The 27,734-nt window shown below is 43.1% G+C and overlaps 3 protein-coding genes and 1 long non-coding RNA gene across 5 annotated transcripts; 1 reads left to right on the top strand and 3 right to left on the bottom strand.

The window, feature by feature from the left end:
* Nucleotides 1-4,513: 4,513 nt before the first annotated feature.
* Nucleotides 4,514-9,875, bottom strand: LOC125546191 (uncharacterized). The gene is made up of 3 exons (XR_015615481.1): nucleotides 9,548-9,875; nucleotides 6,295-9,358; nucleotides 4,514-6,108 (listed from the first exon to the last, which is right to left on the bottom strand). It is a non-coding gene; the product is annotated as an uncharacterized LOC125546191 (long non-coding RNA).
* Nucleotides 9,876-12,554: 2,679 nt separating this feature from the next.
* Nucleotides 12,555-14,090, bottom strand: LOC125534952 (noroxomaritidine synthase 1-like). Of its 2 annotated transcripts, XM_087539315.1 has the most exons (2): nucleotides 13,785-14,090; nucleotides 12,555-13,694 (listed from the first exon to the last, which is right to left on the bottom strand). In XM_087539315.1, the coding sequence occupies exons 1-2, from the start codon at nucleotides 14,088-14,090 to the stop codon at nucleotides 12,555-12,557; spliced, it is 1,446 nt and encodes a 481-aa protein (XP_087395441.1). The 2 variants fall into 2 exon arrangements, with proteins under 2 accessions (XP_087395441.1, XP_048553970.2); XM_048698013.2 differs by having other exon boundaries at nucleotides 12,555-14,090.
* A 6,756-nt stretch (nucleotides 14,091-20,846) lies between these two features.
* LOC147982686 (uncharacterized) lies at nucleotides 20,847-22,070 on the top strand. Its single transcript, XM_087542643.1, has 3 exons — nucleotides 20,847-20,873; nucleotides 20,973-21,125; nucleotides 21,519-22,070. The coding sequence occupies exons 1-3, from the start codon at nucleotides 20,847-20,849 to the stop codon at nucleotides 22,068-22,070; spliced, it is 732 nt and encodes a 243-aa protein (XP_087398769.1).
* A 1,183-nt stretch (nucleotides 22,071-23,253) lies between these two features.
* LOC147982685 (uncharacterized) lies at nucleotides 23,254-26,077 on the bottom strand. Its single transcript, XM_087540527.1, has 6 exons — nucleotides 25,828-26,077; nucleotides 25,491-25,701; nucleotides 25,027-25,397; nucleotides 24,676-24,908; nucleotides 23,629-24,579; nucleotides 23,254-23,376 (listed from the first exon to the last, which is right to left on the bottom strand). Exons 1-6 carry the CDS (start codon nucleotides 26,075-26,077, stop codon nucleotides 23,254-23,256), a joined length of 2,139 nt encoding a protein of 712 aa, XP_087396653.1.
* Between the last annotated feature and the right edge of the window lie 1,657 nt (nucleotides 26,078-27,734).

The raw sequence follows: 27,734 nt of genomic DNA, 5'->3' as shown, positions 1-27,734 counted from the left end.
AATGGATTTCATGGAGCGTTTCATGAAGGACAATCACCCCTTCAAGGATGTTCCTGTCCGGCATGAAAGCAGTTTGGGATTGCTGCACCACAGATTGCGCAATCTGTGTGAGCCTATTAGTCCCGACCTTGGTGAAGATTTTGAAACTAGCATTGAGGAGGCAGATCGGCCTGAACTGCTCAATCCTCGCAGCATCCGTTTTCTTCGGAAGCAATGTGATAGTTCCAAAATTCAAGTGAAATAATTGAAGCTGTCCAGAGAATAGATCATGAAACATAGGTAGTAAATCCCCCTTAATAATGTGCCAGCACTTTTTATAGAACTCAGCTGGGAACCCATCCGGACCGGGAGCCTTATTGTTTTTCATTTGTGCAATAGCATCGAACACCTCCTTTTCTGAGAACGGGGCAACCAGGATATCATTATCAGTAGCAGTCAATTGAGGCACGTCCTCAACCCTTGACTCATCGAGGGACACACAATTGGCCTCCGGCGGTCCAAATAGTTGTCTATAGTACTCGGTAATATAGGTTTTGAGATTATCCTGCCCTAAAATAGTACCCTCATCCTGCTCTAGCTGAAAGATCCGCTTCTTTCTGTGTTTACCATTAGCAATGAGGTGGAAAAAATGAGTATTCGCGTCCCCTTGGACTACTTTGCGGACCTTGGCACGCAAAGCCCACTTCAATTCTTCTTCGCGGAGAAGTTCTGTCAGCCTCTTCTCCGCCTCATTTTTAACTTGGAGCTCGGCGGGCAGCAACAACGCGGACTCAGCTTTTACGTCCAAGGCTTGTACAAGAGAGAGGACCCTATCCTTCTCAATCTTATACACCCCACTGAGATGCTTAGCCCAACCCCGTAAGAAACTTCTCAAATGCCTAATTTTATTCTGCCAGCGCTCGACCGCCGTCCTTCCTCCAACACCCTTAGCCCACTCCCTGGCTATGATGTCTAAGAATCCCTCGTGTTCGAACCAGGCCATCTCAAAAGAGAAGGTGTTTTTGTTGTCTATATGGTTCAGCTCCCCTGAGTCCACGAACAAAGGTGTGTGATCGGAGATTCCCCGCGTGAGAGCTTGCACCGTAACAAGAGGGAACTTCTGTTCCCACTCCACGCTGGCGAGAACCCGATCAAGCTTTTCATATGTCGGGTTTGGCATAGCATTAGCCCAGGTAAACTGTCTACCAGTAAGCTCTATCTCCCTTAGATCTAAGCTTTCAATAATAGTATTGAACATAACCTGCCGTCGAAGTTATCATTGTTTTTCTCCTCTCTCTTTCTAATGCTATTGAAATCACCCCCGACCAAAATCAGAAGCTGTTCGGACCCACATATCCGAAAAAGATCCACCAGAAACTCCGGTTTAAGCTTGGGTTGTTGGGGAACGTAGTAATTTCAAAAAAATTCCTACGCACACGCAAGATCATGGTGATGCATAGCAACGAGAGGGGAGAGTGTTGTCTACGTACCAACGCAGACCGACTGCGGAAGCGATCACACAACATAGAGGAAGTAGTCGTACGTCTTCTTCCCGATCCGACCGATCCAAGCACCGTTGCTCCGGCACCTTCGAGTTCTTAGCACACGTACAGCTCGATGACGATCCCCGGGCTCCGATCCAGCAAAGCTTCGGGGAGGAGTTCCGTCAGCACGACGGCGTGGTGACGATCTTGATGTACTACCGACGCAGGGCTTCGCCTAAGCACTACAACGGTATGATCAAGGTGGAATTTGGTGGCAGGGGGCACCGCACACGGCTAAGGAACGATCTCAAGGATCAACTTGTGTGTCTTGGGGTGTCCCCTGCCCCCGTATATAAAGGATGGAGGGGGGGAGGCTGGCCGGCCAAAGGAGGGAGGCGCAGGAGGAGTCCTACTCCTACCGGGAGTAGGACTCCCCCCCCCAATCCTATTCCAACTAGGAGTCCTTGGGAAAAAGAGAGAGGAAAAGAGAGAGAGGTGGCCGGCCACCTCTCCTAGTCCTAATAGGACTAGGGGAGGGGGGGAGGCGCGCATCCCTCCTTGGCAGCCCCTTTCACCTTTCCACAATGGCCCATGTAGGCCCATTTGGCTCCCGGGGGGTTCCGGTAACCCTCCCGGTAATCCGGTAAAATCCCGATTTCACCCGGAACACTTCCGATGTCCAAACATAGGCTTCCAATATAACAATCTTTATGTCTCGACCATTTCGAGACTCCTCGTCATGTCCGTGATCACATCCGGGACTCCGAACTACCTTCGGTACATCAAAATGCATAAACTCATAATAACTGTCATCGTAACGTTAAGCGTGCGGACCCTACGGTTTGAGAACAATGTAGACATGACCGAGACACGTCTCCGGTCAATAACCAATAGTGGGACCTGGATGCCCATATTGGCTCCTACATATTCTACGAAGATCTTTATCGGTCAGACCGCATAACAACATACGTTGTTCCCTTTGTCATCGGTATGTTACTTGCCCGAGATTCGATCGTCGGTATCCAATACCTAGTTCAATCTCGTTACTGGCAAGTCTCTTTACTCGTTCCGTAATACATCATCTCATAACTAACATCTTAGTTATTATGCTTGCAAGGCTTATGTGATGTGTATTACCGAGAGGGCCCAGAGATACCTCTCCGACAATCGGAGTGACAAACCCTAATCTCGAAATACGCCAACCCAACATCCACCATTGGAGACACCTGTAGTACTCCTTTATAATCACCCAGTTACGTTGTGACGTTTGGTAGTACCCAAAGTGTTCCTCCGGTAAACGGGAGTTGCATAATCTCATAGTTATAGGAACATGTATAAGTCATGAAGAAAGCAATAGCAACATACTAAACGATCGGGTGCTAAGCTAATGGAATGGGTCATGTCAATCAGATCATTCAACTAATGATGTGACCTCGTTAATCAAATAACAACTCTTTGTTCATGGTCAGGAAACATAACCATCTTTGATTAACGAGCTAGTCTAGTAGAGGCATACTAGTGACACTCTGTTTGTCTATGTATTCACACATGTATTATGTTTCCGGTTAATACAATTCTAGCATGAATAATAAACATTTATCATGATATAAGGAAATAAATAATAAACATTCATCGCCGGATTGATATTGTCGATGACAACCGAGAAGTCTTCATGTACGTGCCCCTAATGACTAATGCCCTGGCGTCACCATTATTGTTGTGGGACGCTTGAATTGATCCAAAGCACCTGCTATCAGATCTCACCATTGTGCAAGCACGTTGAGAAACCCTATCATCGGTGCCCCAAGGAGATAACAGGAATCTACACTTGAGCTCCATCAACTTCGTCATGATGGACAAACTCGAGGAGGATCAAAAGACCAAGTCATAAAAGAATCGATGCCATTCATCCGAGTGCAAGGACTAAAAAAATCTTAATCTATACTACTAGCCTTGGTGGAGGCTCCGGGATTCCCCACGCTGCCACCAGCAGATGGGGTGGCAGACATAGGGAAAGCGAATCCATGGCACCACTAGCGAAGTCTGACGGGAAAAAGTTTTCCCTAGCCACCGTTTATGAGGGGAAGGGTTGACAATTAATGACCATGACTCACAAAAAATTCTTGTTTTATGGATATTTCTTGGTTCTAGGATTTTAGGCGTACACTAAAAAATTAATAACCACTAGTAACGCGCATCTCACTCGCAGTGGGAGCGAAATACTGCGGTCGCAACAGGAGTGAAACATCAAAAGGGATCGATGAAGACAAACTTAATTACATCCAGAAAAAAGATGAATAACAAAGACGAAGTGTTGCATGAGGCATGGAGCCTAACAATGGAAACCATTGTCTTATACTTGGGCTCATTACGGCGATTATAATAAATCCGGCTTATCTAAACCAGCGTGAGTGTGCACGTGCGGCCGAAACGGTTTGATGTATGGGTCACCAGAGTAGAAGCAACTTGTCGACTAACCGCTCTCCTTGCAGGTATCCGTGGTGCCGGTGAACGAGCATAGCAATGAGGATGCCGAGGATGCAGGCAGCCAGGCCGAGGGCCAGGCAAAGGAGGAGCGTGAGCGCGACGAGCTTGAGAGCGTTATCGTAGTCATCGTGGCCGCTGCTGATGGAGGCGCACAGATTCCCGAGGACGATGGCGACGGAGATGGCGATGGAGACGAGCACGGCCACGGCGCAGCCCACAAGGAAGATCACCGCCGACCGGCTGCACTCCTCAGGTTCCGCCGCCACAACCTGCTGCTGCTCCGCATCGGCCATCGAATACCCGCGTTAACTCTTTTTTATTAAGGACTAGTAGAGTGCCCGTGCGTTGCCACAGGCTTTTGAAATAGTTTATCAGAGTTATATGTTAAAATCCACACATACAAACAATATAACACAAACTGAAGTCCATTATTGCAATGTAACAAGCTGAGTGATGTTACAACTTAACATCTATTACAAAAAAATTAATATCTAAATGATGCGCTTAAGAAATTCTTTCACAATATCAGGAAAGTTTCTTCTAGCTTCATTCCCGCGATGTTTTAGCAAGTATAATAAAAATTGCTTCCTCAATTCATACCCATCCTGCAGAAAAAATAAATGTAGTTAGTATGAAAAATTCACGGAGAAGGTCTTAAAACATCTAACCCACAATACTCAAGTTTTTATCCTCTGACAGTAACCCACGGAGAAGGTCTTAATTTTAGTGAATGCCTTAAGCTTTTATCCTTTGACAATTGTGATGATTGAATAGGATCCATAATATGTAGACGACGTGCCTCTTTGTCGATGATGTACAGGATGTATCGGCCGATGGATACATAGGGAAGATAAATCTACAAGTGGAGCTATTAGAAACAAAAACAAACCATGATAACAATATATTTGAACTAAGACATCTTCTCTTATAAAGGGAGAATTATTTTAACAAAGTTAACATTCATATGTACAACCAAGCGCTAATTTTTTATTGGTATATTGTTTCAGTTCACCAAAAACCAAATTTCTCCTTAAGATATCTTGAATGAAATTAACGGGGGGGAGGGGGCATTCATTAGATGGATATGGAGATATCATAGTTCGAGAAATTCTGAAACATAATAGATAATCCAAATACTTGTAAAGCAAACAAAGAGTAAGAGTAAACAAGGTATTAATCATTACTCAAGTTTATTTTACAATGTACGTGCACACACGTCAAGACCAGCACATCCATATAATTTAGCATGCTAATGGCTTTCAAACTTCAAGCAGAAGGTATCCGGCTACTTCGTGAATTGACCGTATAATATAATCAACCTGTGTATGAGTGAAATTAGTCTGTCTATTTGTTCCGGTGAGATGCCCATGCGCCTACCCATCTCAATCGTGTTTTCCAAAATAAAGGCACCGTCTTGATCACAACGAAATTTACTTCTACTTGGTCATGTTAGTCATATGTTGTTGGACGTAGTCAGTAATCAGTTGAGCCTGAAAAGCAGTCGCTAACCAATCAAGCACTGTAAGGGCTGATGGGCCTTTCTTCTATCATAAGACTAACTTTCTTCTATGAAGCTGATAGGCGTTTCAATTTTTATGGTGTACTCTTGAAGATCTGATAGCTAGATATGTTCTCAAGAAATAAGATGAAGCTAAGATGCTACTACATGACTAATTATACCCACCACCAAAGTAACAATAGTAAGAATCAAGCCGCTACTAAGAGTTTAATTGCAAACGTACGACAATTTGTGTTTGGGTCACTCTTATTTGTGAGCCTTTTTTCCTGGTAAATTTTTGACGTCTGTTGCTCCAGTCCAAGGTGACATCCTCCCATGACGAACTTAGGTTTGCTGTGTGGCTAAGTCGTCAGAGATGTCTTGTCCGACGACCGGCAGCCACACATGAGGGCGTTCTTGGGGATCAGGAACTTGTCATCCTCTCATGATCACGAGGTATGCCAGTTCATAGTAGTATTGCCAGAACCAGAACCAGGATTCTAAGTAATTTTTAAAAAATGGAACACAACTCAATCTTGTCGACAGTCCAGAGTTTTCAGAAGAAAGCACAATATCCTTACCTAAACAATGTACCGCAAAATGCCATCTATCAAGGTGTAGATCTACCTGCTTTCCGGCAACCATTTTCCTCCTTTCACACTGCACCAAAATTTAAGACTCGCTCAGATTCAGATCACATAAAATAAAGCCGGTGGGAATAGCTGGGAGTGGGAGGTGGGAGGGAGGACGAAAAAAACGGTGTTGGTGGGACGAAATTTAACCGGTGAGCGGAGACTACCAACAAAGACATTAGGAGTACAGATGACCGGATGACGGCTACCTCACCTTCGCCATGGCGCCCCCTCTGCTTCACACCGTACTTTCCCATGAACTGCCAAGGATGAGTCCCCTGCCAACCACCCTGCTCTCCGCCCTGATCCCCCCTCGTGTTCATGTCCATCCACCACGGCCATCAAGGGGGTCGAGGCGTGCGCCACCCATAACGCCCCCAGCCAAGAAGGTAGATCTGATATCTCTTGAGCCATTGTCATAGTGTCTGTTATTAAGTCTTGAAGCAACCAACCAGTACATTTACCCTTATGTCATAACCAAGAAAATGTACGACTTGATGAAAAATGCATGAACCACTCGCTCATGCAATTTGCTGTAAATCAATCTCTAATGAAATGCAATTTGCCATATTTTCTGAAGTAGGGAAATAATTTCACGCATACAACAGACCAATCCCAACCCCGTCCCTCTCACTCTCGGCCCTCGCCCTTATCACAAAATCCACTAACTATTGTTCTAAATAAGCCAGTGATTGACGCCACCGTGGCAACACAGCAGCAAGGGACAAGGGCGGCAACAGCCTTCCTATCTTAATGCTAGTCACCCGAGGCTCTACGATCCCTTACCATCAAAATCCTTCATTGCACAATCTCGAAGAAAGTAGCTTATTGGAAACAAAGAGGAAAAGTTAGAGCTTCCATCCAGAGATGTTGAATAGAACCTTTAGTCTGCCAATCCATGAATGATGTGTGTAGAAAGGGTGGTGCACTGGTTTTGTGAAAAAAAACTTCCGGTCACAATTTACTAAAATCTGAATGAGTAAATCAAATCATGTACCACAGATTCTTTAGTTTTTCAAACTTCCTATACAAAATTAGATCGATGGATATCATAATTCAGTATACTTCTTAAGTAATCAATCACCTGAGGATAGAGCCTCTCCAACCGGTAGTAGTAAGACTCTTTGTTGATGGACACGATTCTACAACATTCTTCATCTTCTTAGTAAAAGCCTTCAGGCCATCGATCCAGTTGTAGCCGACGCCGTCACTGAGCTGCATTCCTTCTGCCTACACAAGATACAATGTGAAGGGGAACATTGCAGTTGCAGAAAGCATTAGTTCAGAACGCAGCCGATGTGCAGGCGACCAGCGTCGCGCCTGCTTTAGCAGCTGCTCCACTCATCCTCGGCGGCGCCACAAAGAGAAAAAACGAAAAAGAGGAATCAGGGGAAGAAGCAGAGCAATGAAGGGGAGAAGAGGAGAAGAGGCAGCGGAACATATTTTAAAGTGCTTTTGCCTCTGGTTTAAGTACAAAAAGACATGCAATGCATTAGTCTGAGTGTACTATCTCAACCGTTTCTCTAATAAAAATAAAGAAGGTATACAGAGAGAATAATATTTAGTAAAGCACATATGCATATATAATTTGCTGATTTCATGATGATCATGTCCCTCTCAGAAAGAGTAATATGTATGAAGCAGGCGTATATTATCTAATTCTAAGCAAGAAAGCTTGGATAAAAAAAACGCTAGTAGCTTATTTTAGATGATTTGTTGTAGCGACCGCGGCACAAATAATCACTTGAATCTCGGACTAACTGTAAGCATAAAGTGGGATTATATAATCCTCGTCTTTTGTTTTCTTTTCTTCTCGAACAATGCAGGAGAGCTGCTTGTCATTTCATCTCTGACTAACTGTACAAACATTCATGAAGTCAGGTATATTTGTTCAGCAAGATCCCTCCTAGACTCTCAATCAGGGCATACTTTTCAAATACAATCAAAAAAATATTTGCAAGCATGAAAAGAATTCATGGCCTCTGACACACTGATCATGAAACCAGAAAAACACTACACTGAACAATACTTTTTGTTAGACCTCAAGTCCAGAACCGTCATCAGGTGTCCCTTTCCTTGCTGCACCCACGACCTAACCAACCATCTAAGGAAGCAACTTCTTTCTATTATTGGTCCCCACCACTGAAACAACAACCAATGTTTTAGCATGCCAATTATTTATGAAGCAAAACCACAACAGCTTAATCTCCCAAGAGCAGGACCGTAACATACTTTCAGAAAAGCGCAGTCCAGATCATACACTCATGAATAAGTGTTTTGGTTTTCAACTGCCACAATGATATCCCCCCTACTGCAAGCCCCTGCCTATAGCTTTAAACTGAACCAGCAAGTTAGCATGTCATTTATTTACAAAGTAATGCTTAGCAACCTAATTCCCCAAAGGCAGGAGTCTAGATAATTTCAGGATGTGCGTTTAGATTATCTTTTCTATTACCAATTCTGAACATGGCACAACAGTTTAGCTCTTGTTATTTAAGCTCACAGTATCTAAATTGAGAATTGCTCACATGTCATGAATTTTGTTTGCAGTCATAATCCCAGTAGGTTTACTTGCACATTAGGAATGCTAGTAGCTTACTCTTTCTGTATTCTGAAAGAAAACAAAAAAACAGACATTAGAAACGTCCAAGTAGCACCAAAAGAATAAAACAGGGGAGGTTAGAAAATACTCAAGCATGAGGATGGATGGGTAATTATCAAATAGAACGAAAGGGAAAAAGAAAAGCAAGAAGCTCCCTTCTCCCATTCTTTTTTGTTCCCTTTCACTTATATACATCACAGCAACACACATGCACTTTAACTATAGAAAAACATAATTCCCAATTGAGGAACAAAGTTATATTACAGCACCACATTTTATAAGCACTATACATCTATAGTGACCTTACTTGGGTATGACCTAAGTAGGCTTGACATTCACCATGATTCATACACACAATGTGCTACATCTGAGATAGAACATGAAAATGCAAATGAAGAAATTCTCCGTTTTTATGGTGATCCATTAATCATAAGCAGGCATTTATAGTTCAACTCCTGACATTGTGTACTGTTTGGAGGTATAAATAAGGAATAAAAAAAATAAGAAACAGTGACTTAATTAGTCTTTAACTAATATTTGAAGGTATAAATAAGACAGCCAACACGAGGATAGCTCACTAATTGATGTTCAGAACAGTACCTAGACAAACAAGACAGCCAACACGAGGATCTCCATGCCACTAACGCCACCTCATTTGTGTTGTCCAGTTCAAGATCTACCCAATAAATCAGCAAACAAACAGCAGATGCATAGGGGATTTAATCAGCTTTGTTTCTTCTTTTCAGAACTAAGTTGTGTTTCGTAGCAAATCTGATGTGTTGCCACCACGGTTCTCTTCATGTGTAACAGAAAGAGAGGGTCAGAGGAAGAGAGAAACAGGGGACAAAGGGAAGCGGGGGAGCACCTGAGTGTGGAGGGGACGCTGGCCTCACCAGGCATCCACCCGTGGTGGAGAGGAGGAGCTTCAGGAGGAGCACGTGGACGACGGCGCCGCACCACCGCACGAGCCGCCGTCCGCCGCACCACCGCACTGACCCTCTACCATTCGACGCCGCCTCCTTCTCCTATTTCCTCTCTCTTTCTCCCTCCTCTCCTTCTTCTCCCTCTCATCTTCTCTATCCCAGCAGATCGAACCGAGGCCGCCGCCGTCGCCCTTTGCTTGTAGGTTGCCGCTGCCGCCGGGGAAGCGCGCCTCCGTGCCTGCACACCTCGGATCTCGGGGTGGAACGCGAAGAGAAGGGAGGGGCTCGCGGCGCGCGGGGGGTGGGGGGGGCATGGTCTTTGTGGTGAACGACGGATTGATCCCAGTTGTTTTCGATAGGATGATGAAAATAAACCGGAATGCGATGACGAAAAAAACCGGTGGTGGGAGTATGACGAAAAAAAACCAGCGAAAATTGACCAGACGACTATTCATCAAGTCGTCCATTAGGAGTAGAGATAAGGATCTCCTGCTCCTGCGTATAACTATGCAGCTAACTTAGGGTTTCCCTGATCTGATGGAAGAGTACGTACTTGTACTAAGTACTTGTTCTTTTTTAGGGGAACATAGTACGTAGTTAGGCTTTTTTATATTTTTTTGGGAATAACATTCGTAGTTTGTTACTCTATAAGATTCCTTGGGTTGTTCGATCCGATAGTCTGGGAGTACTAAACGGCTGGCTAACTAGATGCCGCCCTAAGCTGACTTCTTTTTTACTTTTTTTTCCTTTTATTTATTCACATTTCTTGTTAAAAAACTTAAATCTGATAACATCTTTATCATGTATTAAAAATGTCATGAAATATTTTTGAAAAATTTCCTGCAACTTAAAAACTTCCATGTGACATTTATAATATGTTCAGGTATTCCAATAAAGTATTCATAAAGTTAGAAAAATTGTTTATACAATTTTAGAAAATGTTCGCATAGTTCAAAATTATTCTGTGCCATTATAAGAAAGTTTGTGACATTTACAAAAATGTTCACACGTTTCCAAAAAGATCCGGATTTTTAAACTATATACAATGTAACCAAATGTTTGCATAATTAACAAAAAGCATTTCTGACTATTTAAATAATACACATGGCATTTAAAAACAATGTTCACACATTTCAAAAATATGGTCATGACAATTATTAAAAAGTTTAGAATGGAAAATAAATGTTTGTGTAGTTTAAAAAAATGTTATGTGTAATTAAAAAATGTTCAATGTGTATTTGAAAATATTTAGCACGTATTCAAATAAATGATTAAAACATGTGTATTGTAAAAAATATTCAACATGTATTAGAAAAATGTTGAACATGTATAATTGTTTCCATAGTTATATAATAAAACTACAAAATTTATTAAAGAAGAGAAAGAAGAAAACCCAGAAAAACCAGAAGAAAAACAGTAAAGAAGCACTGAAAAAGAAAAAACCAAAAAAAAAACAAGAGAAGCTTCTAAAACTGCCCCGTACTGGCCATCGAGCTTCCTTAAACTGCTCCCCCAGGGAGACCGATGGTCCTCTTGCAAGGGGCAAGATATAGCTCTCGCGTCTGCAGGTTGTCGTCGTTGTCGTTTGTCGCTAAGCGAAGTAGCGAGCCCAGAAGGTTGTAGGTGGGCCATGTGTGCTTTTGGGGTTTTAACCCCTGTTTTGTTTTGGTTCCGTAGATCTGCCATTTCTCTTTTTCTTTAAGCACCACTACTTTTTGTTAATGAATCATACATGTGTTTTTAGTCCCACACACAATGCTTTTGAGTAGTATTTAGGCCACATTTTTTTAAATTTTTTTGAAGCTTTGTTTTTTTTTACCTTTTTGTTTTCATCCTTAGCGTGCAAACAAAACCCTAAGCTATAACAACGAAAATGTCTTTTTGCGCCAATCTACTATATCTAAATAGCTAGCCCTCACTATTAGGAATTCTCTTGCTTCTCCTTGAGCCATATCACCTGAATTAGTTTAGCCGTTGGATATACTCGATGGGACTACATTAGCTATTGGATCTACCCATTAAGAGCCACCAACGCATGCATGCAGTGCATATAGTAAATGATGCCTAAAGAGTATTTTAATCAATTAAAAACTGATGCATGCATGCGGCTCATACTCCAATACTAGCACTATGAAAGAAAGTGACGCATGCACGCATATTTGGTTTTGTTTTCATCCAATTCTTCACTTACACATAGAGATGTAAATTTATTTATTTATTTTAAAAATATTGATAAACAAATTATCCTTATAGGAGAAATTGTAAAGCCACTAGCTTGGTTGATTAGTCCATACCACTTTTTATTTCATACAAACTCCCGCAGCAACGCGCGGGGCATTCTTCTAGTTAGTTAAATGTCCGCCCCCAATGCGCATATGCACGGTTCACAACCCACATGCAACTAGACATGTCTCACCTCAGACGTATGCGCACCTAGGAAGATTGTTAGCCAGTTGCATGTCCACCACTAGACTTGCAACCCCACTGCAACCGTGTGGCCCCCGATGCGACTATAACTGGGCTAGTAAGGGTTGTCCTACTAGGGGTTGTGGTCTAGTAGGGGCTATGCTTGCTAATTATAAACACACTCACGGGGAGACCAGCTAATTGGATGCTATCGGTGCGGTCCTAAACTGCAGCACATCTTTCACTGCACGCATGTTACTAACAGAATAAAGCAATTATACAGTCAATGTTTATATATCATAGAAATGTACCAACACATACCTACTCTCATACAATGGAGAAAAACATCGCGTCTCGATGCCTTTGGACTCATGTTTCATACAACGGGGTAATAACTGCCAACAAGTTGGTTCTCTTTCGTAAAAGAAAGATACATTTTTATTCATAGAGCCCTTTATTATTCGATAATAATATGTCTGTGTGGGAAACATAAAATTGTTCTGGTAGTCCGTAAGTACGTTTACATATGACCATAATCTAATGTTACATCTGTCGCTTCTTTAGCGTAACTATGAGCCCGTTTTTCATCGACAGTATACAAGATGGCTTGGGTTGGATACTTTGCCCTTCTATCACCTCCACATCAAAGTTCCACAACACTGAGGCGATGACGGTCTTCATCTGCATAACCGCAATTTCCTTGCCAAGGCATATCCTTGGGCCCGAGTTGAATGCCAAGAACTTGTGAGATGGTACATACCTCAGATTGTTGCCATCTTCCGAGAGCCACCTATCTGGGTTAAAGTTGAGACAGTCGTTACCCCACACGCCCTCCATTCTCCCCAGTGAGTACAGAGAAATAAGGATGGTATCACCGGTGCGCACCTCATGGCCACTCGGCATTATATCATCGGCGGCCACCGTCTTGCGCTCTAAAGGTCCCGGTGGGTACAACCTAAGAGTTTCGTACAAGACGGCTCTCAGATAGATTAGTGATTTGGTTTCATGCGGCTCAAAGATCATCATGGCATCCACACTGGCTGCTACTTTGCATGATGCAATAGGTGAGAGTTCACTACGGATGATTGACACAACGTTTGGGTTCTGGGCGAGGTTGTAGAAAATCCATGTCAGGGTCGTTCCAATTGTGTCCCTTGCAGCAAGCATGTAGCCAATGTTCTTGGCATAGGACAAGTCATTGTCAACATAGTCTGGGTAGGAAGACATAATATCCACACCATCTTGTTCCTCGTCATTACCAACATGACATGTGTTGATCTTCCTCTCCATCATCTCCATCTTCCTCCTGTCCATCATCTCCACAAGGAACCTTCGTAGCACTTTCTGCGTTGTGTAGAGCTTTCTTTCGGGGCCGATGTTTAGCCACCTCATTAATTTCCAGCAAGAGGTTGGCATGGCGTGCCGGAAAAATCCCACCTCCATGACTGTGTCCAGAGCAACCACGACGTCCATGGGTGGTTTGTCTAATGATAGGAGGCCAGGATCCACACCAAAGAGAGACATAGTAGCCAGGTCAAACATAAACCTCGACATCAGTTCTTGCATGTCAAAAGGAGTGTCGGTGCTCGCCATGTAGGCGAGCAAAGGAAGGAGGATGTTCTCCACCTTGTTGCGGCAGCAAGCCTCCATACTGGCAATCATCCGCGGGTTGCTGAGCACGCTCTTCAATTTGCCACGCTGGGTTGCAGCGTCTTCGCCATCGACAGTAAAGAGGCTGCCACCCATGGCGTCGAAAATGGCAGCGAACTCAACACCCTTGGGGAAGTTGGTGTAGTTGGTCGTGAAGATGTGCCGGACATTAGCAGGGTCGGACGTGACGAAGAACCGCATCCCGGTCCCGGGTGGGCCATGCGCCCTGAAGTTGTGGCCTAATCCGGCGAGGACCAGTGTGAGATAGTCATGCAAATTGTGGGCATTGACCATGAAGGAACGGAACATGTGCAAGATTGGCCAGTTTGTGGGAAGCACTGATGTGTTCTTAGATCTACTGCTAGCCTTGAGATACAAGTATAGGGGAACAAGTAGCACAAGTAGCATGGAAATGAACATAATTGCCATTGTTGGCAGTAGTGTGTGATATGCTACCTTTATAATGGACGTGGCTATGGCTTCATATATATACAGGTTCCCTCGATGACATCCCAATCTATTGGTGCTAATAGTGTCAACATAACTACAGTTAATTGGGCTCAAAAGCAGGTGGCAGTTGGCAGATTTTGCGATAATAAGAAGATTTGGCAAGTTGGCCGTGCAGTACTTGATAAGTTCTCATCCAAGAGTAGATCAATCCTAACCTAGCTCTTGAGTCCTTTCCTTGTCATTCCTGTTCACATCTTTTGCGTACATAGTTTCGCAAGCCATGTGCACATAGTTAGCAAAATGTGGTGCACAATCGTAATAGTAGTTTCTTCAGCAGAGACGCTTGTAATTAGGAAGATGCTAGAAATGTGCATGTCATGTGTGGTTCTACTCCAACTAAGTAGAGTGACATCTATCGAGACATTTACTCCAACTTATATTAGATACATTTAGTTAATTTGAAATGCTTAGAATTTTGTTTCGTGCATTGGCTCAAACTTTTGGGCGGGTGGGCTCATAGCCCAGTGGTGAAAGCGTTGTGGTGTCTCCTTCCCGACTTGAATTCTCCATGCCCACCATCCGGCGTCAGAGCTCCGACGATGCCGGGGCTCCCGGCTGCTCATCACGTCAAGAAAAAGAAAAAAGAGGTCGACCTTGAACGTTGATCGCCAGCCAAGCCACACCACAGTCTCGGTCAAGTACACCCTCGAGCGATGTGGCCATAAGACTGCCATGGTTTAGGCCTATGGGCAAGGCTAGAATATATTTGCAATCGACCCAAGTGGCTGCATGCATATTTTTCTCATTTGTACGGCGCTAACTTATATTTTCTTATGTGTACAGGCCTGATTTATAATTTTCTCAATTGTCTGGCCTGACTTATTTTTCTCATTGGTACGGCAGTACTGTGTGCCTGGCTGGCTGAAGTAAATTGCAAGGCACGTACGTCATCTATTCGTATGTGCATGTACGCGGCAAGAGATGAAATACACCATCGGCACATTGCATTCGCAATAGATGCTTTGGACTTCCAATTTCTCCACGAGCACCAGAATTCCCTATTTCGTATGAGAAAACAAGATGTAAGCAACATTGGTTCTCAACCACATACTCCCTCCACTTTTGTTATTTCATATATTAATTTTGTCTTAAGCCAGAAGAGTGTGGTTTTTATGCATTCATGGACATTGCACCCACGATTAAAAACTTAGCAAATATACTTTTTAAAATCTGATTTTTTTTTTGTATCCAATATCCTTCGGGTGTCCTTTAACCCTAGGTTGAATTGTCAATATTAAGTTGACCCGCATTTACTGTTTGAGAATTCCTTATTCCCTTCGGACGCTTCCTTGAAGCTTTGTCCTCTTGTGTCCAGACTCCTCACCCTCTTGGGTGGCCAAGTGGACTTATAGGTCATATCTACTTTCTCCAACACATTAACTACGGGAACATTTTACTTTGTGACACCTTTACACTTAATAAATGCAACTGGCAGATTATTTGCGATACTTTGCAAATTGATAATCTTCTGAACCTCCAGTTCAGATTCATTCATACATGGATCTAAGGACTAGATATCTATTCACATCTCATTCTATTTCCAGGCATATTCAATGTGGTTCTTACCTCCCTTTAGTGCCGAAAAAATGTCCGCATCAAAATACAACCAGCATACCAAGCCATAAACAAGTTCCCTTCACGAACTTTAGGTACTTTATGATCGACGGAGAATTGTACCTCACATATAGAACCCCATTTCTCTACGAGGGCCTATATTTATACACTCCGGTGGTGAAATCGGTTTGTACCCAACGCAACCAAAATATCGCAGATGAGAAATACTTTTGACTTTCATGTATTAATTGCAACAGGGAGACCGTATAATACGCAGTTCGTCGAATTTGTATATGCAGTACGTAAAATTGCATGTCCGCAACCAAATGTTGGGAGATTACAATTCTGTAGGAGCAACTTGCTATCAACTTGTCCTCTTAACAAGTCATTCCACAAGACTAATCTGGGTATGTACATAAAGTATCAATATGCTCCACAACTATGCCCTAATCTAGGCAGTAATCATCAAATGCTCACAAACTAAATATCATAGCATTATCCATTCTGATGGATTTTATCCCATTCTTAGGATGATTTGCTCTCAAATTAACTATCTTAGCAAACAACTTTGTAAAAGCATGGTTCGTTACGGAACTAAGACATACATTGGATCATCTCGTTGATGCACCCGAAAGCACTATGGAATATCTGCAATCGACCTATCTGGCCGCGTGCATATTTTCTCATTTGTACGGCGCTGAATTATAATTTTCTCAATTGTCCGGCCTGACTTTCATTGGCACGGCAGTACCGTGTGCCTGGCTGGCTGAAGTAAATTGCAAGGAACGTACGTCATCTATTCGTACGTGCATGTACGAGGCAAGAGATGAAATAAACCATCGGCACGCATACGCAATAGTCTGTCATGTATGCTTTGGATTTTCAATTTGACTTCTTCATGCACGCGGCACGCCAAAGATGCATGTTTCTCCACGAGCACAAGGTGTAAGCACTATTGGTTCGCAACCACATACTCCCTCCGTTTTCTTTGTTTCATATATTAATGTTGTCTTAAGCAAGAATCTATAATGTTTGATTAACTTTATATTAAAAAAATATGAGCATGCTCCGCCTCCTCCTCCTCCTTCAAGAAAGAAAGTTAGGGTTCGTGCCTCTCGCCGGCGCCGGCGCAGGTCCGCCTCGTCTCTGGTGGCCCTAGGGCAATGGAGGCGCGGTGGATCCTGGCAAGGGCTGGCGGGAGGGCTCCGTTTTTAGTCTTTTTTTCAATCTTGCTAGGGTTTGTGTCCTACGCGGCTCCCTGAAAATGGAATAAAGGTCTCCCCGCCTAGCCTCTGTTCCGGCGGTGCGTCTAGTATCGTTGATGGGCGTGTGAAGGTGTGTCTCCGTCAGATCTATCTTTGGTGGATTTGCTCGGATCTCGTCGTTGTTCGTCTACGTTCGTGTGTCTTCGGTTTGGATCCTTCCGTTCTACGTTATTTTTCATCGGCGGTGGTTGTTATTCTGAGGTGCTGGTCCTATACGGGGCCTTAGCATGACGACTTTCCCGACTGTCTACTACAACAAGTTGTGCCCGGCTCTGGCGATGAAGGGACGATGACAGCGGCGCGCCTCCAGCTCGCTTCGGTGCTTGTGGTCGTTGCTAGGTGGTTTACGAATCTGGATGTGATTTTTATTGCTGGTGTTTGTTGTACTGCCATATTTGAAGATGAATAGATTGAAAGTTTTTCCGCAAAACAAAAAATATAAGCATCTACAATACCAAATAAATATAATATAAAAAAGAATGTCCCATCATGGATCTAATGATATTAATGATGTAGAGTGAATGTTGATATTTTTAGCCATAAACTCGGTCACACCTCAAAAAAGATATATTAAGATCAAACGAATGTATGCAAAGTAGAGGAAAGAGTACATAGCAAGAAGAAATCAATTACTACATTTTTCGACGAAGGGTAGATTTTATTGACTTAAAATAAAGCATCAAAGATACAAACATAGTGAGCCCGCACCTCCGATGAAGTGTTCACACACGCATGTTTTCATAAATCAGATTTATTTAGTTTTTTGGCTACTTTTTTTCTTGTAGCACGACCAAATATTCTTGATTACAGTCGCCGAATAGCTCTCAAGGACAAAGTGGTCTTCAGAAAACTGAACCACCAGATTCAACATTTCGCACACTTCCTGACAGAGCTTCTTGGGCTTGTCCCTCGGCAATGGCATGCACCAGAGCAGACCGCCATGTGTCCCGCACTCGCCCATCTGACCATTTATTTTCAGAGAAGAAGAAACAACGCTGCAGCAAAGGAGTGAACAGAACCCAACTAGTTGAGAATACTAGCCGTGCACTCTCAGATCACACCAAGTAGGTAGCCCCGCCGAAGCCCAGGTTGGTAGCCTATTTTTGGTGCCAATGGAATGAAATGTATTTCACCAGCTGTACTGCATTTTTTTACAGTGAAAACACACAATGGTGAATTGGTGATGGTGAGCAATTTAGTTCGAGAGATAACACCTGCCCTCTTATAATAGCTAGTTAGAGCTGAAAAACAGAGTATTCATGTAGGAATAGATAAGCATGTACCATTCACTGTACATTATAATAAACACAGTACTACAAATTTTAGTCTCAGACAGTTCAAAACTGCAAACCCAAAGAGACAAGGATTGTATGATGCCATATAGCATTACAAATTCTGATCAACTCATAAACTTACTGTGCAGCTCTGCCAGTCTCTGGTGACATGTAGTAGTCCTTGGAAAGAAGAGATCTTCTGAAATCTTAAAAGACACTGTCCTGGGGTATCAGTAGAATGTAGAATGGATACGAAAATACAAACCTTAAAAGACACTGTCGTGGGGTATCGGCAAAACACTGAGAACTGAGTGCTTTCCATTATTATGCCATGATGTCCTTTTGAAAACCAAAACTGAACTTTCCAGATACACCATCAAGTCTTCATGAGCTTTGAAGAAATATAAACACAAGCGGTACTGATAGCAAAGTAGCAGAAAGCCATCAGAAGCACAAGAACACCTGAACAGCAAGCCATCAGAAATTAGAATGCATCAACACCTGGTATTGACAATAACGTACAGTGGATGAAAACATCTTATAACCTTAATATGAGTTTCTTCAGTTTCTTCAGGGATTTGCTGAAGATGGTGGAAATGCCTAAACTCGAGTTTCTGGAGGGAGGAGAGGAGCTGAAGGGCGTCCTCTTGCTCCTTGCTGAAGCGCTCCATCCCTTCAGGCCCATACCCATGAAGTTTCAGCTTGGTGAGAGAGGAAGAAAGGAAGTGGATCAAAGAAAGCAAGACGCAACTTGTCGTTCTACAAGCTTGTTCGCCACTGCAGTGATCGCGCTGGGTATTGCCTCCCCCATGGGGCTCTGGCACTGGCGGAGATTGGTACAAATTGGGCCAATGCAAAATCATGAGTATTTGAGGTTGTAAATTGCTAAAAAAAAGATCTCATCTAACCTCTCCCTAAATTTTTTCCTTCAGAGTTTGGTCCAAGGTGTGTGTGTGTGTGTGTGTGTGTGTGGGGGGGGGGGGGGGGGGGAGGGGCGGGGGGCGGCGGCCCCCCTCGGCCTCAACATAGCTCCGCAGTGGGCTCTGGAAGACGACCTCACCGGGCGGGAGGCCAGAAGAGCCCGTCATGATCCGCAACTGCAGGCCCAATTATTTCCGGTTTAAATTGGCCTCCGACGTTTGCTTCCTTGTGTCAATCTTGATCATGCTCATGCTTTCAAAGGAGATGTTTTACCAAACCAGCCCTCGAATGCGCGCGCTCAAGTTTATAGCCTTCGTCGACATGTGTTGACTCGTCTTCGCATACACTGCCGCCACGAACCCACGGTACATCCTCCGTGGTAGTATCTTTAACTACATGGTCAACAGATGCAGAGGCATCAAGAAGACACGATAGACAGAGCGGCCACGAAGCAGAGGAGGATCAGCAGGGGCTGCCCCCCTGGAAGGCAATCTGTCCCATTAGTCATCTAAGTGCATTAGGTTGTGTATCTTCAATACAAGAATGCAGATGTACTGAAATCATCTAACTAGTAGTAAGCTGAGTAGTTATAGGTATTTGTGTGCAGTGCTGTGCACGGTCTGGATATCACCACCCTTGTAGTATCCAGCCCAATCCGCAGCGTCCGCCAGATCCGCAAACAGGCTGGCGTGCGGATTTGGAGTCCTTATCACCATGTTTCTACTTATCAGGTTGTTGAATCAAACCATTCTGCAAGCACCATTTCAGTAATGGCTCTTGTTCAGTATAACTACGGAGTATGTTGTAGATACATTTTTTTGATAAAAAAAAGGATAGAAGACAAAGCAAAAACCTGCCCGAAATCATCTACATGATTAATCCCATGAACAACAGGCCAAGAACAGCCATACATTAAAATTCCCTCTGTGTTAAAAACATGATCAGTTAAGAACCAATAGAATCTTGTGCTTTACAAGTCCGGCAAAACTGCATTTCTTTCCACATCTTAAACTGTATGGACAATATGAGCATTTCTGGTTCACAGACTCATTCTTTAGCATCCCATGAGCCTTCATCACCCCCACGGATCTAGCTATCACCGTCACCGCCGATGGCTAGCCCCGGCAAATCAGTAACATCCGGGATGCTGACCGGGGGCAGAGGCGACGCCTCATTTATCATCTGCTCCCCTCTCTTGGAGTATTTAACCAAAAACTACCACATTTGCCGGAAACGTGACAGAAAACTATCACTCTACGTTTTTGTGCGAAAAACTACCAAATTTTTCCTAAGCCGTGGCAAAAAACTACCAACTCGCAAAATCGCTCGCTTCGCCCGCGCTAACCCCTATTCTGACCGGTTGGGCCCGCCAACAGTTGCCACGCGGGCTAACTGACGCCCGGCGCGCGCTGACGGCCGTTAATGGCCCGTCCCCTGCGGAACGGCCGCTATCGGTGGGCCAATAAGTGAGAGCGAGCGAGCTCAGCCACTCGCTCATTCTCTTCCTCCTCGCTCTCTCTCACTCGTCCTCATCCTCTCCCCTCTCCCTGGTGCTCTGAGCTAGGTCAGCCTATCGCCGTCGCCGCCGCGGCCATTGCTGCCGGTAGAAGTTGAGGATGCCATCCTAGAATGACGAGGAGAGCTCGGACGAGGACATCAACATGGTTTCAATGGATCCTCAGCTCTTTGTAAGTGCATAATGGTGGAACAGAGTTAGGGTTAGGGTTAGTTCATCCAAGTTGGAGATTCCAAGTTGCTTTAGGTTTGATTCGAAGTTTTTTTTGCAGGAAACCCCTGACAGTGTGGTGGAACCATCTTTCTGTGGTTCTTACACTGAATCTCAGCCGACGTGCATGATGCATCATCAGAGGCCGAAGAAGATGGTGGCTTTTGAAGGTGCTTTGACTGGGAGGCGATTCCTGGGTTGTCCTGTGCAGCAGGTATTAAATCTTGTTTTGCTGGTGGAGATGTGTGATGTGCTTTGCTGCTGGAGATGTGTGGTGCAGCATGTGGTGCAGAGATGTGTGATATGCAGAGATGTGTGTTGTAGTTAACTGAATTCAATACATGACTGAACCTGAGAACACCTACATGCAGAGATCTTTAGTGTACTGTGAACTGGATGTATTAGTTAGGTGTTTACTGAATATAGCTGTTACCTAAAAAAGAACAGATTTAAATGAATTTATATCTACTGCTAAATATAGCTGTTAACTGAATTTATGTCTGATGCTAATTCAGAGAGCATATTGATGTAGGTGTGAACTTTGGTTATCTGTACTAAGTTTGTTACTAAGTGATTTGTGCTTAATTATAAATAATTGCTTCTGTAGGATGTAGGTGTGAACTGTGGGGTTGTGGAGTGGGTGGATGGTCCTTGGCCAGAGATTCTACAAAGGTGCCTAACAAGAATTTGGGACATGTACCATGAGCAGAACTTGGGGAGGGTGAAGGACAAACAAGCCCATGAGAAAGAGGTGACCAAGCTACAGAAGGAAATTGATTTCCTGTCAAACAACTACAGCCAGTTGGTGGAAGATGTATCCAAGCTTTTTGGCTATCAAGATGGCAAGATGTCTCATGACATGGACTATACCAGTCAGGCAATCAATGATCTAAATGCAAAGAAGAAACAACTTGAGGATCAGGCAAAGATTGAGATAAGTATGGAAAAGATGAAGCTTGCCAAGGAGCAAAGGTGCATTCTTCAAAGCCAAGCAGATATCATTCAGAACATGAGGAAGGCCATGAAGGAAGTGGAGGGGGACAGGGACCTACTTAAGAAAGAGAAGAAGAAGCTGGAGTATCTGATTGCTGATCTGGTCAATGCTGGGCATGCCAGCAAAGATAAGCTGGAGAGGATCAAGGCAATTATGAATGAGTAAAGTGCTTGGTGTGTGGGTTAAGTAATTAGTAGGCCTATATATAGCTGGCCTTGGAATGTCATGCATGTTAGGTGTATATTTTGGGAAAGTTTTATGTGCTTTCAGAATGGTATGAGGGAGGGAGGTACTCTTATGGTTTAAGAACTAGTTGGTTTTATCTATGATGTAATGACTTTTATGTTAAGACCTACTATGCTAAGTGAGTACTCATGCTAAGTTAATTAAGTAAGAATGTTTTATCTATGATGAGTCTGTTTTACTCTGCATATATCATGTGTGGATAACTGACAGTAGTGACATAGTTGGAAGTAGAAAGCAGCAAGTAACATATATAGCAAGTAGCTTAGATAGTCTGACAAATAACTTAACATATGTAGCAAGTAGCAACTAACATATATAGATAATCTGACATAGATAGATAGTACTACCATTCATAGTCTGACATAGATAGCAACTAGTAGTAGATAGTGCCTGACATAGATAGCAAGTAGATAGTGCTGACGAAACTGAACCTAGGAACTTACTGACCTTATGAAAGTTCAGGACTGACGAAACTGAATTTCTTTGCACTGAACTAACTGAAGGCAGCACTTCACTCCTCCTTCTTCAGCATCTTCAGGCACTGGGAGCGGCGCACTGCAGTCATGGCCGCCCTCTTCTTCTTGCCCGGCGCCGGCTCCACCACATCTTCCTCGCCGCCATCTTGTTCTTGCTTCACCACGACGCCGTCTGGGAGATCGACCTCCGGCAGCGCATCCACGTGGATTGGGAGGTTCATGTCCCCCTCCACGGCGTCGAGGACGGGAGCCAGCAGCTGCACTTCAGGCTCATCATCGGAGAGGACGACGACCTCATCCACCTCGTCAGATTCATCAGACGACTCATCCTCATCATCTTCACTGGACTCGTCGTCAGAGGACTCGTCGTCTGAAGACTCGCCGTCAGAGTCGTCAGAGGGGCCAAGGACCCATGGATTGCGCCTGTCCCAGTAGGCGTTGTTGATTGGGGCTGGGAGCGCGAGGACGGCGTCGGTGACGTGGTCCGCGGCGGCCGGCGGCGTGGTGGATGAGCGGTACATCCACCATCGGGCGCGTTGCCTGGGGTCGGGGGAGCACTGCACCTCGCGCATCGCTCACAGCAGAAGGGACGGCGGCGGGATGGTGCGGCCGGCAGGGAAGGCGCGCTAATATCCCTGGTTCTGCAGTGGATGCTCTTGGTGCATTGAATGTTCTTGTTGATGCTGATCCTCTTGGAGCTCTTGTTGATGCTGATCCTGTTGGAGGTGCTGGTGAAGACCTGGCTGCTCCTGCAGAAACAGTTGATGCTGAAGCTCTCTTAGCTGCTGCTGTTTTTTCTGTTCCTCACTGCTTTAGGAGGTGGAGCAGATGAGGCCGGCCTCTGTGAAGTTTGGTGTTGATGTGGTGGTTCTGGAGGTGGGTGACTAGCACTAGAGGAACCCCTAAAAATTTCTCTATTCTTCTGCATGACAGAATTAAGATAGTTAGTACATAATTAAACAACTATTAACTAAACAAAGAATGCAACATTTTTAAATGACCTGGTATAAGTTCTTTCTCATCTGAAGACTTGGGTTTAGAGCTTTCCCACAGTAAGTAAATCTATGGCCCTGTAGACCACAATTGCTGCATGTAATTGTTCCCATCCTGCTTGTGTCTTTTGGTGCAGGCACCTCAAACTGGCCCTTTCTCCTAACTGTTTGTTTCTTCCCTGCTTTTTCTTTGAACACTGGTGGCTCAATATCCTGAGTATGGGTGTCAGGCCGGAATCCAGGACCAGGGACAAGGTACACTATGTCTTTGTATGCTTCAATATATAGTGGTTTTTTGAAAAATTCATGCACATAGTCCTCTGGGTGCATGTGAATCTTGCTCATTGCTGCTATTGCATGACTGCATGTCACACCTGTCATGTCCCACCTCCTGCAGTCACATGAGTTAGTAGCTAGGTTGACACAGTACTGATTTTCCTTACTAGACACTTGCCAAATGTTAGGACCAGCCTTATGTGCCTCATAAAATTTGGCATACTTCTTATTCTCCTCTAGTTTCTCTGAATAATTGGGTGTGATCATCCACCTGCTGTTCTCTGTTTTTTCCCTGGTCTTCTGCCTTTTGATCATTTGCTTAGTCCTTATTCCTTCAAACATAGTTCTAATTGGTTTGGCCCTAACATCAAGGATCATTTTGTTGAAAACCTCACTCAGGTTGTTCACAACAAGATCGGTTTTGCAATTGTAATCCATTGAAGACCTACACCAAGTCTCCTTTGGAATTTTTGAAAGCCACTTCCAGGCATCCTCACACTCTGCTTTAAGCTCTGCCATTGCTAATTCATGGCCATGTTTGGTGAATGAGTAGCTAGCCTTATCTACTAGCTTTTTTAGTTCTGCTCCTCTGAAACCAGCTGACTGAAAATTTGCATAGATGTGCCTGAGGCAGTATCTCTGAGGGGAATCAGGGAACACCTCATTTATAGCCTTAAGAAGACCCTGATTGTAAATTAATAACCATGGTCATGAACAAAAACAAATAAAGCCAGTAATAACTATATTTATGTGAACTACTGGCTAAGATAGGTTGCATACCTTTTGCCTGTCAGAAATAATGGTATAGGTTCCAAATTTGCTTCCACTTCCAATGCAACATCTTAGCTGGGTTAAGAACCATGTCCAACTTTCTGAATCTTCCTTATCAACCACACCAAAGGCTATGGGGTAGATGTTGTTGTTGCCATCTCTTCCTGTGGCTGCAAGAATTTGCTGTCCAGTGGTTAGCTTGATGAAGCAACCATCAAGCCCTGCATCCATACCCAAATTAGCTACCAAAAAATTACAACAAGATATTTTGAACAAAATGCAGTTATATATTTACCTATAAAGGGCCTACAACCATTAAGAAATCCTTGCTTTCATGCATGCAAGCAGTAGAACATGTACTTAAATCTAGGAGTTGGGGCAGGGTTTTCTGGTCCTCAAATGTTGTAACTACACACCTGCTACCAGGGTTTGTGTCAAGAACTGCTTGTAGGTAGTCCCTCAGTCTATAGTACTGCTCCTTCTGGTCACCTTGTACAACCTTAATAGCCTTCCTCCTTGCCCTATAGGCCACACTCTTTGATACATCAACTGAAAACTTGACTTTGCTGTTTTTAATAAGTGAATCCACAGGTGCTTTAGGATCTACTCTAAGAGATGGCTCAACTGCTTTGAAAAGCCACTTAGTAGTAACTTTTGTGTTCTCTGCTGATGCTGGACAAGTGTGCTCCATGTTACACTTCTTAATGCAAAATGTTCTTTCATGAGCTATCCTGGAGGCACAGATGTAAAATTCACATCCATGCTCTCTCTGTGAACACCAAACAATAATTCTTGTTGGAGTGTTCCTGTGGTAGTGAAAAGACCTCAAAGTCCTTATATGAAAATCTCTTAATGCTTCTCTGAACTGGTAAACAGAATCAAAACACAAGCTCTTGCACAAGAGTAAATGTGAATTGGGAATTGAAGGATCAAAATATACTCTTTCCTTCATCTTTTTCTTACTACTCTTTGTCTTTGCCTTCTTCATGATGTATGGTAGTTCAACTTCATCTTCTTCTTCCTCATCACTTATGCCTGGATCACCAGCAAAACAAAACTCATCTGCTTCAGGAAATCAATCTTCAAAACGTTTTTTCTCTACCTCATTGTGACATCTGCTAGTTGGCCCAGGGTTCTTCACATGTTTCACAATAGCAGTACTTTGCAATGGTGTTTCCTCTTCAGAGGCACACTCTATTTCTATTTGTTGAACAGCTTCAGCACTACCATCTGAATGAACTGAATCATCAGAACAAAATTCAGACACTTCAGTGTCTCCTTCAAAGTGGTTCAAATCTGCCTCTCTTTGAATCCTGCTCCTCTCAAGCTGAGCCTTTCTATCATCTATCTCATTCTGAAGCTCAGATTGCTCCACAACCTTTTGCACACAGCAACTCTCTTGAGTGTTCATGTAATTCTGAATAGCCTGTGTACTTAGTTTTTTTTAGACAAGGGAGCGCTTCTTTAGGGAAGAGTAATAGCGAACGACATATTTTCAGCAGTGTTAACGTGCGCTACAGGAAGAGTGCGCTACAGGATCCCAAAACCGGTTTTGGGAACTGTCTAGAACCGGGTTTTCTCGGATTTTCGCTTCTTTTGTTATCTTTTTTTCTGTCTCTGTTTCTTTTTTCTTTTTCAAGTTTATTTTCCTTTTCCTTTTCCTGCTTCTGCTTTTGTTTCTTTTCCTTTCCTTTTCTTGTTTGCTTTTTCAAATTCATCTTTCTTTTAAGAAAAAGTTTAAAATTTTATTTTTTTCCTTTTCCAAATTTTGTTCATGAATCGAGAAAATGTTTTGTGTTTAAAAAATGATCATTTTTTTGTTTTTTTAATTTTATTTCAGAAGTTTTCATAATGGTTCTGTTTTATAAATTTGTTCATAAATTGAAAAAGTGTCCGGAACTTAAAAAAATCATGTTTTCAAAAATTGTGCAGAATTAAAAAAAAAATCATTTTTTCCAAATTTGTTCAGAAATTGAAAAATGTTCTGGTTTCATTTTTAGGAATTTGAAACAAGGTTCCTGTTTTTCAAATTTTGTTGTCAAACTCAAAAAATGTTCGAGATTTTCTAACAATGTTCGTTGTTTCAAAAAATTGTGCAGATATTTCCGAATTTGTTCCGAATTTTAAAATTCTTTATAATAAAAAAAATAGATTTTTAAATATTTCGTAGTGTCAAAAATGTTCACTTTTCTTAAAATATTGTTCGCACATGTCCAAAAAAATCGAAAATTTTAAGTGTATTAACGTTGTTAGAAAAATGATCACAATTTGAAAAAATGTTTGAAATTCTAGAAAATTTTAAAAAATTCTCATCTTTCATAAATTTTTAAGATTTTCCGAAATTACTTGTCTTCTGTTCTTTTACAATTTGCATGAAAATGTTCAAATTTTTTTAAAAGGTGTTCATATCTAGCGCTCTGTGATTAGTTCTTTCCTTTGGCGCTGGCCTATAGTAACATGCAATTGTTAAGTGCGGTAGTTAGCGATGGTGTTCTGTAATTGACTGTTCTGGGATTCGATTCCACTTGACAGCGCATGCTATTGTAATTTTTTTTCCGTGTGCTAAAGTACAAGCGTTATGAACGCGCGCTATTGACATCGCTTGTTATTTTGATTTATTTTTTCCATTGCGCTACAGTATGAGCGTTACGAACGCGCACCCACGCTAATGGGCAGGCCCATTCGGGACTCCTGTATGCATCGTGACCCCAATTTGACGCGGAACACGTCTAATAGGAGCTCCCCTTAATTAGGGCGGCAACTGTTTCTCGCTTTAAGCGAGGTGGGAAAGATCGCTCTCTTAAGGGGAATACGCTAATCGGGCCGACCCATTCACGACGAAGAACGCCCTTCGAGAAAATGGAGCGCGGTGGGGATTCCAGACGTGGTCTCCTGGTTTAGAGCGACTGCGTCAAGCCACTAGACTAGCTTTCTGTTCATGATAGTAGTAGGGCGAACCATACTTGTAGAGAAATAGAGTCGGGTTTTCTCTTTTTTAAATTTTTTTGCTTTCTTTTTGTTTTTTTTGTTCTCCGAGTTTTCTCATTTGTTTTTTCAGTTTTTTTCAT

The sequence above is a fragment of the Triticum urartu genome, chromosome 2A (genome assembly GCF_056163025.1).
Source record: "Triticum urartu cultivar PI428250 chromosome 2A, HENAU_Tu73, whole genome shotgun sequence".
Taxonomy (NCBI): Eukaryota; Viridiplantae; Streptophyta; class Magnoliopsida; order Poales; family Poaceae; genus Triticum; species Triticum urartu.
The sequence above is the reverse complement of the archived record's forward strand: the minus strand, read 5'-3'. Positions and strand labels throughout refer to the sequence as shown.

What these genes read in the sequence shown, in the direction of transcription:
- LOC125534952 (XM_048698013.2), bottom strand. Translation starts at nt 14,090, where the DNA reads ATGGCAATTATGTTCATTTCCATGCTACTTGTGCTACTTGTTCCCCTA.
- LOC147982686 (XM_087542643.1), top strand. Translation starts at nt 20,847, where the DNA reads ATGGTTTCAATGGATCCTCAGCTCTTT. An exon ending in CAATGGATCCTCAGCTCTTT is followed by an intron (nt 20,874 to 20,972) that starts GTAAGTGCATAA and finishes TTTTTTTTGCAG; the next exon opens with GAAACCCCTGACAGTGTGGT. An exon ending in TGGGTTGTCCTGTGCAGCAG is followed by an intron (nt 21,126 to 21,518) that starts GTATTAAATCTT and finishes TTGCTTCTGTAG; the next exon opens with GATGTAGGTGTGAACTGTGG.
- LOC147982685 (XM_087540527.1), bottom strand. Translation starts at nt 26,077, where the DNA reads ATGAACACTCAAGAGAGTTGCTGTGTGCAAAAGGTTGTGGAGCAATCT. An exon ending in AGAGGAAACACCATTGCAAA is followed by an intron (nt 25,702 to 25,827) that starts GTACTGCTATTG and finishes CTGGTGATCCAG; the next exon opens with GCATAAGTGATGAGGAAGAA. An exon ending in TTTCATATAAGGACTTTGAG is followed by an intron (nt 25,398 to 25,490) that starts GTCTTTTCACTA and finishes CTGTGCCTCCAG; the next exon opens with GATAGCTCATGAAAGAACAT.